Raw genomic sequence first — 10,733 nt, 5'->3', positions numbered from 1 at the left:
TCTTAAAGCTGAATATTCAGCTAAAAACACCTACCCCCCCAGGTAGCCAGGCAGGCAGTCAAACCAGCAATTCTAGCTTAAAAACACCACAAAACCAGCGCCAATTACATCGACAAGCATCTTCCATCAAAGCTCTATACAACTGAAACAGCAATAGCCCCCCAGGCAGGGCACTAAACAAGCTGATCAAGGGTTCCCAGCTAGCTATGCAGGCCGGTGCAATACTAGCGCAGGAAAACAAGGATCTACGCGCGGCGAATGAGAAAAAGAAGCAAAAGCGAGCTAGATCTAAGAGACAGATCACTCACCAGGGCAGTCTATCAATGGAAGACGCTCAGCAGGTGATTCGGGGCCTAAACCAGCCTTCCGAAGTTGAGATAGTCACTCAGATGGCAGCGGCTGCGCCGGCTATTTCGCCTAGCCAGCGGCCAGCGCGCCGGCCACCAATGTGTAGTCTATGTGGGAATGTAGGGCATAAGATTAACCAATGTCCTAGTAGATAGCTGGATGAATTTAATGGCGTTGGTGGTTAATAAAATCGATTCCAATTTAGGTGGTGTGGTCAGGTGCGTCGCTCGCTTACATGCGTCGCTCGCTTACCGACCACGTTATGATATACATGGCTCATTTGTCATTCGAACTCCCTGCCTTGCTCATGTGATGCAGCTTGCTCTGAAGCAGCTACTTGGTCAGATGAAGGCAGATCCAAAGAATGAGACTATTGAAACGGTTTGGTCTGATGATCTTGATAAATCTGCCCAAAAGACTGCTAATAAGAGTGATGATATCACCACTACGTTGCAAAAGGTAGGTTTTCTATATCCTTTAAATAATATCTGCTAACCTGATCACTCTTTAATAGGTCCGAAACCTTGCTGTTTTTATTAATGCAAGCCCACAGTGCTGAGAGATATTCAAAGATCTCCAACCTAATCAGCCCGCTCAGCCCAATCAGCCTCGGCCCCCTCGTTTAGTCCCAATCCAGGATGTTCAAACACGTTGGAATTCAACATATCTTATGCTCCGCTGTGCTAGATGACTACAAATATATTTTGATCGCTTCTGCACACAGAATTCCTATAACCATCTGAAGTTATCTTCAAATGAATGGCAACAGGTGGATTACTTGATCACAATCCTCCAACCATTCTTCCAATTTACTGAGGCCATCTCAGTATCCAAGGATGTGACTATTTATATAGTCTTTAGCGTTTACAACAAGCTTTTTAGTCATATTGAATCTTCAATCCGAAAGCTACAGCGAAATAAAATTGGATGGAAGCAAAAGATGCTTGCTGCACTGAATTCATCAATGAATAAACTGCATGAATACTACACCCTGACATGCAACAAGGAGCTTGGTGATCTTTATGCAATTGGGACTATTCTTTCACCTCAGAATAAGCTCCAATATTTCCAAACAAAGGCCTGGAAGGATCAGAAAATCGACTATGCAGCCCTCTATCATGAGAGTCTTCATGATTGGATCAAACCCTACCAGCTCTCTGAGACTCAACAACCTCCATCACAAATTCAGAAATCAACCCATTCAAATATGCATTATATGCATTCCTTATTACTTTCTGAAAATCAATCAGAGATGCCATCATGCCAGCACCTACTGCCCAAGGTGAAGTTGATCGGTATTTTCACATTGTGATAGTGGTAGGCCCTGAATCAAATCCTATTCTCTTATCTTGATCTAACTTTCTCCAGCAACACTACCTAATGGAACCTGCCCTCGGCAGTTCTGGAAGCATCATGAGGCTGAGTATCCTGCTCTAGCAGCTCTTGCCCAGGATATTCTTTCAGTCCCAGCAAGTGGTGGTGACGTGCAGGTGTTGAACGGTTATTCAATTCTACTTGTGATATTTGCCACTATAGGTGAGGGTCTTTAAAAGCATCAACGATTAAAGATCTGATACTATTCATGTGTGCTACAAAGTTCGATATTGAAGAGGAGGAGCTGGCATTCATACAAGATTATGCAAAAACAGATGGGATCACTGCACTACAGGAGGAAGCTAAAGTCCAACAGTCTAGTATTGATTCTGCTGATCTTATTAGTGATGATGAGGAAGATGAGATAGATGATGGGAGTCAGCCCACATTGCTGATTGGAGAGGATAATACTGCTTCAAAGAGGCAGAGTAGTGTTTTATCTGAAGATTCTGCAAGTGAAGATGAATCACTTCTCCCACAGGTGCCTGCACGGCCTTGTAGGTCTCAAAAGAGACCAAAGAGATTTGATGACCTTGAATTAATATAGTACTGCTTTGTTTATGGAATTTATATGAACTTTCTTTCTGCAGAAATCAGTTTATCAAAGGAAATATTATTATGAACCTACAAATACGAATTCATGTGAGCATTGGTAATATTCAGGGACACTGGTTATTAGATTACTAGTTTAATTACTTAAAAAATCCACTACTGTTGCATAAATTATGCAAGTCACGAGATTACTATAATTAGTAAAAAGTTGGGTATTTGGGTAAATTCTTGGGTATACCCAAATGGGTATACCCAAGGACAATGTCCAGGCCTATGCTCGACATCCTCATCAGACAATCTAGGCAAATCGCCAAATCCCTGGCGGTTTTCACATAGTTCATATTCTCCGAGTAGCCCTTTGCAAATATGAGGTCAATTTCCTCCAAGGAGCGCCCAGTGGTCTCTGGGTAGAAAAGGTAGACCACTGGTAAGAAGCACGCATTGGCGCAGGCAAAGAAAAGATAAGTGCCCCATTTGATGTTGCTGATCATGATTGGAATAACCATGACAATGAGAAAGTTGAGCAGCCAGTTTGTGCAGGTAAAATCGCGTTGGCCTTGGCGCTGGTCTTGATTGGCGAAATCTCAGCAGGATACAACCACGGAAGAGGCAGCCATGTTGCACCAAAACTGGCAATGTAAGTGAAGAGGCCCACAGCAGCACCTTTCGCCGCAGATGGAGTTCCTAGGATCAAACAGGCAAAAGTAACAACTATGGAGGTACACTGGCCAATGGTACCCCACAAAAAGAGTTTGCGCCTCCCAACTCTTTCTATGAGGAGCCAGGACATGGTAGCAAAAATGGAATAGACGATCATATTGACTCCTCCAAGGATCATGGACATGAACTCAGATTGGTTCAACGACTGTTTAAATAGGATGGGAAGGTAGTAAATTACAGAGTTACAGGCTTACAGGCTTACAGCCACCAATTTGTTGGAAGAACTGCGATGAACAACCCGGAAGCATTCTCCGGAGGTACTGGGTCTTCCCACCAGTGAACACGGCAGACAGAGGCGTAGTTTTCCCAGCTTGGCATGAACTGTTATACTAATTAGCCTCTTCTTGTTCTTGAAATGGGAAAGGGTTACGTACGCCCTGGTAGAGTCCAAAATGATGTTCTTTTGAAGCTGCACCTCGTAGTAAAAGGTTTCCTTATCCATTAGGGCAGCAATGACCCTTTCACCGTCCTCATAACGCTCGCGGGTGAGAAGCCATCTCGGGGATTCAGGCAAAAAGAACATCCCGAATATGATCAAGAGACCAAAGACGATTTGGAACGCAATAGGGAAACGCCATGTGAGATTATCTGGACCATAAGATGACCCGAAGTCAATCCAGTAAGCAATCAGGGTACCAAAGGCAATTGTGGCACCCTCAATACAGATGAGTAGACCTCGGTTGGAGGTCCTTGAGCATTCTGCCTGATAAGTAGGAATAGTTGAGGTGTTCATGCCATTGCCGATGCCAGTAATAACTCGACCGACGATGAACTGAGCTAGAGGAACGTGACCAGGATAGGCAGTCACCTGTATGATAACACCAAGAGTCAACACAGTGGCGCCAAGTATAATGGACCAGCGTCGACCGAGCCAGTTGCCGGCCCCAAGAACGAAGACAGCTCCGATGAGACATCCTGGGCTGGGTCAGTTGCGCTTGTCTTGTTCATGGTAAAAGGGCAGCCCGAAACTAACCGACTTCATAGATAGCAGTAATAGTTCCTTACATTGTTGAATTGTTGTCGGTTGCTGGAAAAACAGTGTTGAAGGGCTTCGCATCAATGATACTGCTCATGACACCCTCTATCTCTTTAAGTCAGCTTAGGCTGGACTGCCAACATATATAGCAAGGAAACGCACGGTCATAGCCAAACAGCAATAATCCCATAATAGTACATGCGGTTACAGTCCGCATTAAGAGATTGCCGGACATGCCAGCGAATTTTGGGCTCGACATGATGGCAGCAACTCTGACATTCTGGATGGAAGAAGCTTCTTGCCCCTCTGAAAATATAAAGCAAGATCGAACTGACGCAAGCAGTGAGAAGAGGGAGGCACCATGGAATGAACAAAGATCAAGATAAAGAACGCGAGGTTCCAGTCCCTTCTTATAAACCCAACAGGCGGAACCCAAAACTGGTAGCCTCAAGGCATGACACCAACAATCTTTCACTCAACCAAAGGTCACGCCCAGTTCTGCAGAAACGTTAACTAGGCGGAGACCCCCAGGAGGAAAATAAATTGGCACAGTCTGTCTGCATTGTAGGTTGGGTCAGGATTGGTAGATCCAAATTTGTTGTCCTTGTGAGCATCATGCTCAATATCATCATGATTTTAAGAGTAATCATGATGGAAATGTATACATTGCTGTCACTTTGAGCTCAACACTTTGACTGATAGTGACGTCTGCATCCAAGTCAACAAAAGATGTTCTTCTTACTTTTTTTGCTCTTCCCTGTTCACTGTTTGATACTAACCTGGCCCTGAGACTATACGATAGCATCAGGTCAATGCAGAATGAATCGACGTTGTTGGGATATAATTGTACCTGAACACGGTGTGGGGCAGTGCGCACTGCACTGGCTTCCCCGCGAAGAAAGGTACATAAGGTTTTCTTGGCATGATTACTGGAAAACGAGTCCGGCCTCACATCGGGTTTTTACTCCGTTCAAAGCCCCCTCCTTCTTGCATGTGTATGAGTTGCTTTCTAGTTGGATAGTACCCCGTATGTAACATAGGTGTACTCCGTATGTGGTGCCGATCTCTCATGTCTCCACATAAATGCATTTCCCCAGCGATCGATTTCCGAAATCCGAGGCGACATTTGGAATCCTCCACTAAAACGTGTGGAGAGATCTCGGGATGATTTACCCGAGGAGGTGGAGTTCTCCAACAAGCTTCGTTCAGTACTATCCTATCCTACATGTAGACATGGCTACGTTCTATGTACATCCTTCAAGGTCGCCCTGTGAAGGCTGTATATGTGTTGCTGGAAATGTGTCAATGTGGTGTCAGTTTTGCAACGTTAAATCGCGTGGCAGCACACTGGCTGAGCGTCATCGAATGTTGTGGATGCTGTATCTTTCGTATATGATCATCCCTATTTACTCTATGGAAAAATGTGCGGGGCACTGATTTTTATGCCCAAAATCACATTTGCTGCCTCCTCGGGAAAACCGCTGCTTCTTATCCAAGTGTATCTCTGGCTTAATTATTACAATGGCAGATTATGGAAGCACAGGGGAAAGGAAGGGGGAAATGTGTATACAATTTTGTAGAAGAGTTAGGGCTCAGAGTCCATAACCCTCATCTTCCCCAACTGATCGTTATAAGAAAATGAGAAACTTGCTGCTTACTGCTCCATTGACTTAGCAGTATTTGATTGACAGTATATCAAAATATGCTTTAAATAGGTAGATGTGTGGATACATAAAGATGGGAGGTCGAAAAGAAATGGATATATGCCCAGGTTGCTAGATCGATCGTCGGGACTCGGTTTTTCACCTATTTCATATGCTTATGAAACAGAGCAATGGTTTTTCTTGGCTCGCACTTGCTTCGGTCCAGACTGTAGTGTTCTGACGGACCTCATTGTGGTTCCAAGAACGACGCGTTCGGTATGCCAATCATCCAAGCGTAGAGCTAGCTGTAGCGTCTAATATTGAAAACCTGAAGTTCATCACACTGGAGCCTGATGGCACCGTCGCCAATACTACTTTGTGCCTCCGTTTCCTGATTGAATTGATACATGCCCCACAACTGATATGTGCCATAAGGCCAGTGTACTGTGCGTGTGGCATGCAAACACAATCAAGATGAGACTTTCAGTGCGAATGTCATCGACGACTGCTTATCATCTCTATCCTGTCTGCGTAGAATAGAATCTTTAATGATGATGGCATCAGAAATGTGACTATTATCGAATTCTGATATGCCTAGAGCAACCCTGCAGAAGGATGTGACATGCTCATGCTAAAATGGACAGTAATCGGTCATTGCAGACCGCCAAGGAAAACCATGACCTGGGCTTTTGTGAAACTGAGCCCCATGAATCAACAGGTACATTTGACTGTTATGATATCTTTTAGTAGGATTTCTTGTTCGCAATTTTACCAAACCGCGACAGCGCAGGTGGTAGGTAAAATCTACCGGAGTTCATTTAGAAGGAAAAAAACAAAAAAAAAGGAAAGAAAAGGTATAATATTCAATTTATCTGTGATGAATATAAAACGTGGTTATAAATGTAACAGGAACCCTCACCCTAACGCCAAGAAAGAAAATTCCAATGTAGCAAACGACGCTTGTATGAATATTCTCTGCGGTATTCTTTGAAGCGCTCTATGTGTGTCCGAAAATAACCAACGCCGAGCCAAGAGCAGTATTTTACCCATTAAAACCGTTTCCAATGACTTGATAATATGGCATCGAGTCATTGTCTTATACCAACACAGTGCAACCAAGGCCCGACAAATCACTTTGGACGCCTTGGAAACTGAGCATCGAACGGGCTGCGTTGCCGAGTTCGATCATAATCAAGCTGACTGTTCGGTGGTACACCCATTTGATTGATTGTGGGAGAGTTCCCGAGTGTTTGGCGTGGTTCTTTTCCATCGTTTTCTCCGTTTGGGACCGAATTTATATCTGAGCTTTCGCACGGTCTCTTTCAGCCGGGTTGTAGCTGTAATTCTATCAGTACGATGTCTCCTACACCAGAAAAACTGGCACTGACCGAAGTAATTTCTCAATTAAATCAACATGGGTCATTATCATTCGGCGACAGCAATATCGCTTGCAACCCAACTGGTCCATTGCATCACTTCAAAGTCGCTCATCAGAACTTTGATCACGTGGCAAGACAAGAAACCGAGCTGAAACTTGTGAAGCTTACCCATCTGGAATTCCCTCGTCCAGCAGCTGCAAATAACGCTCCCACAGATCTCCAACAACCTATATCGAAATGCATGTCAGTAATGAACATAACCTCATGCGTTGATCCCTACCTTCCCGCACGAAAAGCATCGAATCGGAATGATCATTTTCTTCTCAAATTCGCGATATTCCGCCCTGAAATCAATGAATAGATTAATAGGAGAAAAGAAAAACGCCGTGAAAATCGTCTTAATGCCTTGTTGGAGTCTGAAGTTTCTGCTGCAAATTATTATCTCTTGCTCCATGGTAGAGCGGCTGTTATTATTGGCTTGTTGCTTTGGGGCCCACTGTTATACACACACTAATCCAAATGAGGACTAGCTTAACGGGTCCGCTCTTGTTCCGTACAAGAAAGGAAAAAAAAAAAAAGTAGAGAGAGAAAGACCAGAAAGCCATTTCAAATTATTGCGCACATTTTATCAACCTGGCTATGTGCTTTCGATTCCGGGGAAATTGTTTTTGATTTAGCATTAGATTTGAATCTCTTTTCAATTGACCATGCCCGGCGCAAGTCAATCTAGCCGGCTCTCCAAAAGAACGCGAGCCGATGCAGCGCAAAATCAAATAGCGCAAACAGACGAAAATCGGGCCAAGCGGCGTCGGTTTGCAGGAAAAAAGACCGAGAGTGAGAAGGCCGCGGAATTGCCTGTGTCTAAAGGGCCGCAAGAGTTGACAGTCATTGATGGCAATATGTCCGTCGCAAATACCCACGAATCTTCGCGTACGTCTTGGTCATCGTCGCAGCTTGGGGCGGGACAATATACCGATCTGGAGCCGGTTCTTACCGCAGATGAAGAGTGAGTGTTTCGTTGACTGATTTCTGAGTTCTGCTCCTAAACCTTATGTATAGGTATTTGTTCCTCGCAGTTGAGACGGCAATTCATATCTACTCCACGGCCACATCTCATCTTGTTCGCACATTACAAACACAACCCAATCAAAGCATAATTGGATATAAGCTCTGTCCCATAAACCAGAACCATCTCTATGTGTTTACTTCAACTGGCTCAATTAGCAAATGGGAATGGGCCACTGGAAAGCAAACTTTACATTGGGATGCATGCCGCAGAACCAGCTTTATCGATTTCATCGAAACTTCCGGGGACGACATGCGTATTCTATTTTATTCTCTCTGCCAGCGGAAAGGCGGTAGAAGAGAAATTAGGGTGTTCACGTTACGTGATGGAAAGCTGTTGGAAACAGTCGTCCTCGAAACGGATGTTCGAGTCACTCATATAAGGGCTGCACAACAGGGCCGAGCTGTTCTTGCTTATGGAGGCCAAAATCTTCTTCTCGGCATTGCGGATAGTTCTGGTTTTGACAGTGTGGAACATGCCCAATATACTTGGAGACAGGCAACCTTGCCTGTGAACATTACTTCTCTCGATGTCCGTGAAAACACTCAGCAGAACGCCCAAGATGCGAAAGCCAGGAAGGTTTCAGAGCAATTGGACCTCGCTGTAGGCGAGACAGCCGGGTCGATCTTGATATATCAAGATGTTTTGGCATTTTTTGCCAACAGTCAAGATATCCGTGACGGAGGGAAGAGTTTTGCTCCAAGGCGTTTACATTGGCATAGAGGCCCTGTTAATGCGCTGCGCTGGTCGAGAGATGGTAAGCGACTCTGGTCTATAATCTTAAAATGAAGCCGTGCTGAATTGAACCCCAGGAAACTATGTTATATCGGGTGGGCACGAGTCAGTCATGGTACTATGGCAATTGGACACCGGTAGAAAGCAATTCCTGCCTCACCTCTCTTCTCCGATTTGCAACATTGTCATTTCTCCCGCAGGAAATTCATATGCAGTCAAATTAGCGGACAACTCTATAATGGTCTTGTCAGCAAGAGAATTACAGCCATATGCCACTGTTACAGGCCTGCAGGTGTCCCCAAAGATGGCCAAACCCAGAGGTCAATGTGGCTCAAACGCATTATCAAGTACCACGGCAGCGGTCCTGCATCCTCAATACCCTGATCAACTGTTAGTGGTGGTCCCGGCTTCCCGCCAGATGTCTCAAGATGGCCATTATTCGGCGATCTCACCGGTCCTTCAAACCTACAACATTCACACAAACAACCATATTTCGCGGCAAGCCCTTGCACGGACCAATACAACCGTCCTTAAAATCAGTCCGGAGGGGTCGGAAATTACTACACCAGACATCAAATTTTTGGATATATCTCAAGATGGGAATTGGATGGCTACTGTCGACTGCTGGAGCCCGTTCCCTCAAGATATTAAGGCCCTTGGTCTTAGCAACACCGGGGATGGTAGAGCAAACAGCCGTGAGGAGACCTTCTTGAAATTTTGGAAGTGGAATGGAGCGTCAAGTTTGTGGGAATTGGTTACTCGCATCGATGGACCCCATTTCTTGGAAAGTGGCCCAACGCCTGTTCTTGGCCTTGCTTCTCGGCCCCGCAGCAATGAATTTGTAACCATCGGGGCAGATGCTGTATTGCGCGTCTGGTCTCCAAATTCGAGACCGCGCAGCGGATTGCAAACAGGGCCCAATGCGGCGCAGCAGCTGGAGACTTGGAAGTGCCGGAATATAGTCGACCTTAAAGGAAGCTCTGGCCCGAACAAAACCGAGCATCTCAGCACAGCCTGTTTGACCTTCTCCGAAGATGGCTCGGTGCTTGCGGTGTGCTTACCGTCAACGTCAACCGCAAACCCTGGTCCTGTTCTTCTGCTTGACGCACAAAAGTGTACAATTCATTACAGTAGACCCGGGGCATACTCTGATGATCCGTGTGCAGTTCGGTTTTTGGGACGTCATCTTATCGTTGCGTCGAAGCGTGCAGTCTCTGTGTGGGATACGGTTGATGACTTGGTTAGGATTCCGGCGTCGCCGATTGATGGTTTATTTGCTGGGAGGTCGCAACCACTTTTAGCAGTCAGCCTAAGGACGCGCACTTTTGCGGTTGCCCTGCACGATTTGCAACATACTAAGAAATCCCGCACCGCGCAGTTCCATGTCCAAGTATACGATATCGAGTCATTGCTACCAGTGTTTTCCTTCAGTGTCGGGAAGTGTCCCCTTGTGCTAACTTCTGACTCACACTCTGGTGATTATATCATTGTGGATGCCGGAGCCTCTGTGCAGCGATTTGGCTGCTCTGATAGGACTGCCCAGACCACAACCCGCCCTCGTGAGCTACCTAGCCGTCTCAACTCTGGATTGGTGGATTTATTCGGAAGTCAAACTTCTGCTTTACAAAGTACGGCCACGCTTGATGCAGAGAGGGCGCCTTCACAGTCTGGAGGGCTGTCTGGTATTTTTGGTGAAGCACCCTCGTTTGTTTCACCTCCGGCCAGTGTTCTCTTCAGGAATGTTGTGCAGTCTTTATCTGTTAGGTGAGATGGATATGCAGGGCTAGTCCCCTGATTATGGTCACACTTGCAAATATGATAACAGGATAGATTTCTGTGTTCATGTATTCTCAATTTATCTTTATCTTATATAGCGTACCTGCCAGCTAAATCACATGTCGTGTCCATGTCCCTTCCTCGCTGTGATGGCAACACAGTTT

At 45.4% G+C, this 10,733-nt stretch overlaps 5 protein-coding genes across 5 annotated transcripts; 3 read left to right on the top strand and 2 right to left on the bottom strand.

Annotated features, from left to right (window-relative positions):
• Positions 1-206: 206 nt before the first annotated feature.
• ASPGLDRAFT_36066 (uncharacterized protein) lies at positions 207-907 on the top strand (the record flags this gene model as incomplete). Its single annotated transcript, XM_022544646.1, has 3 exons — positions 207-467; positions 667-807; positions 863-907. 3 exons carry the CDS (start codon positions 207-209, stop codon positions 905-907), a joined length of 447 nt encoding a protein of 148 aa, XP_022400775.1.
• A 796-nt stretch (positions 908-1,703) lies between these two features.
• ASPGLDRAFT_381896 (uncharacterized protein) lies at positions 1,704-2,370 on the top strand. The gene has a single exon (XM_022544918.1). The coding sequence runs from the start codon at positions 1,931-1,933 to the stop codon at positions 2,267-2,269; it is 339 nt and encodes a 112-aa protein (XP_022400774.1). The 5' UTR covers positions 1,704-1,930; the 3' UTR covers positions 2,270-2,370.
• A 391-nt stretch (positions 2,371-2,761) lies between these two features.
• On the bottom strand, positions 2,762-4,229 carry ASPGLDRAFT_36064 (uncharacterized protein; the record flags this gene model as incomplete). Its single annotated transcript, XM_022544645.1, has 5 exons — positions 2,762-3,139; positions 3,189-3,315; positions 3,369-3,914; positions 4,000-4,075; positions 4,133-4,229. The coding sequence occupies 5 exons, from the start codon at positions 4,227-4,229 to the stop codon at positions 2,762-2,764; spliced, it is 1,224 nt and encodes a 407-aa protein (XP_022400773.1).
• A 2,227-nt stretch (positions 4,230-6,456) lies between these two features.
• On the bottom strand, positions 6,457-7,428 carry ASPGLDRAFT_47801 (DNA-directed RNA polymerase core subunit RPB10). Its single transcript, XM_022546758.1, has 4 exons — positions 7,273-7,428; positions 7,161-7,219; positions 7,002-7,088; positions 6,457-6,950 (listed from the first exon to the last, which is right to left on the bottom strand). The coding sequence occupies exons 1-4, from the start codon at positions 7,306-7,308 to the stop codon at positions 6,908-6,910; spliced, it is 225 nt and encodes a 74-aa protein (XP_022400772.1). The 5' UTR covers positions 7,309-7,428; the 3' UTR covers positions 6,457-6,907.
• Positions 7,429-7,699: 271 nt separating this feature from the next.
• ASPGLDRAFT_36063 (WD repeat protein) lies at positions 7,700-10,561 on the top strand (the record flags this gene model as incomplete). The annotated part of the gene is made up of 3 exons (XM_022544644.1): positions 7,700-7,998; positions 8,052-8,815; positions 8,871-10,561. The coding sequence occupies 3 exons, from the start codon at positions 7,700-7,702 to the stop codon at positions 10,559-10,561; spliced, it is 2,754 nt and encodes a 917-aa protein (XP_022400771.1).
• Positions 10,562-10,733: the final 172 nt, after the last annotated feature.

Source organism: Aspergillus glaucus (genome assembly GCF_001890805.1).
Source record: "Aspergillus glaucus CBS 516.65 unplaced genomic scaffold ASPGLscaffold_11, whole genome shotgun sequence".
In the NCBI taxonomy this organism is placed as follows: Eukaryota; Fungi; Ascomycota; class Eurotiomycetes; order Eurotiales; family Aspergillaceae; genus Aspergillus; species Aspergillus glaucus.
Note: the sequence above shows the minus strand (reverse complement) of the source record. Positions and strands in the feature narration are given on the sequence as shown.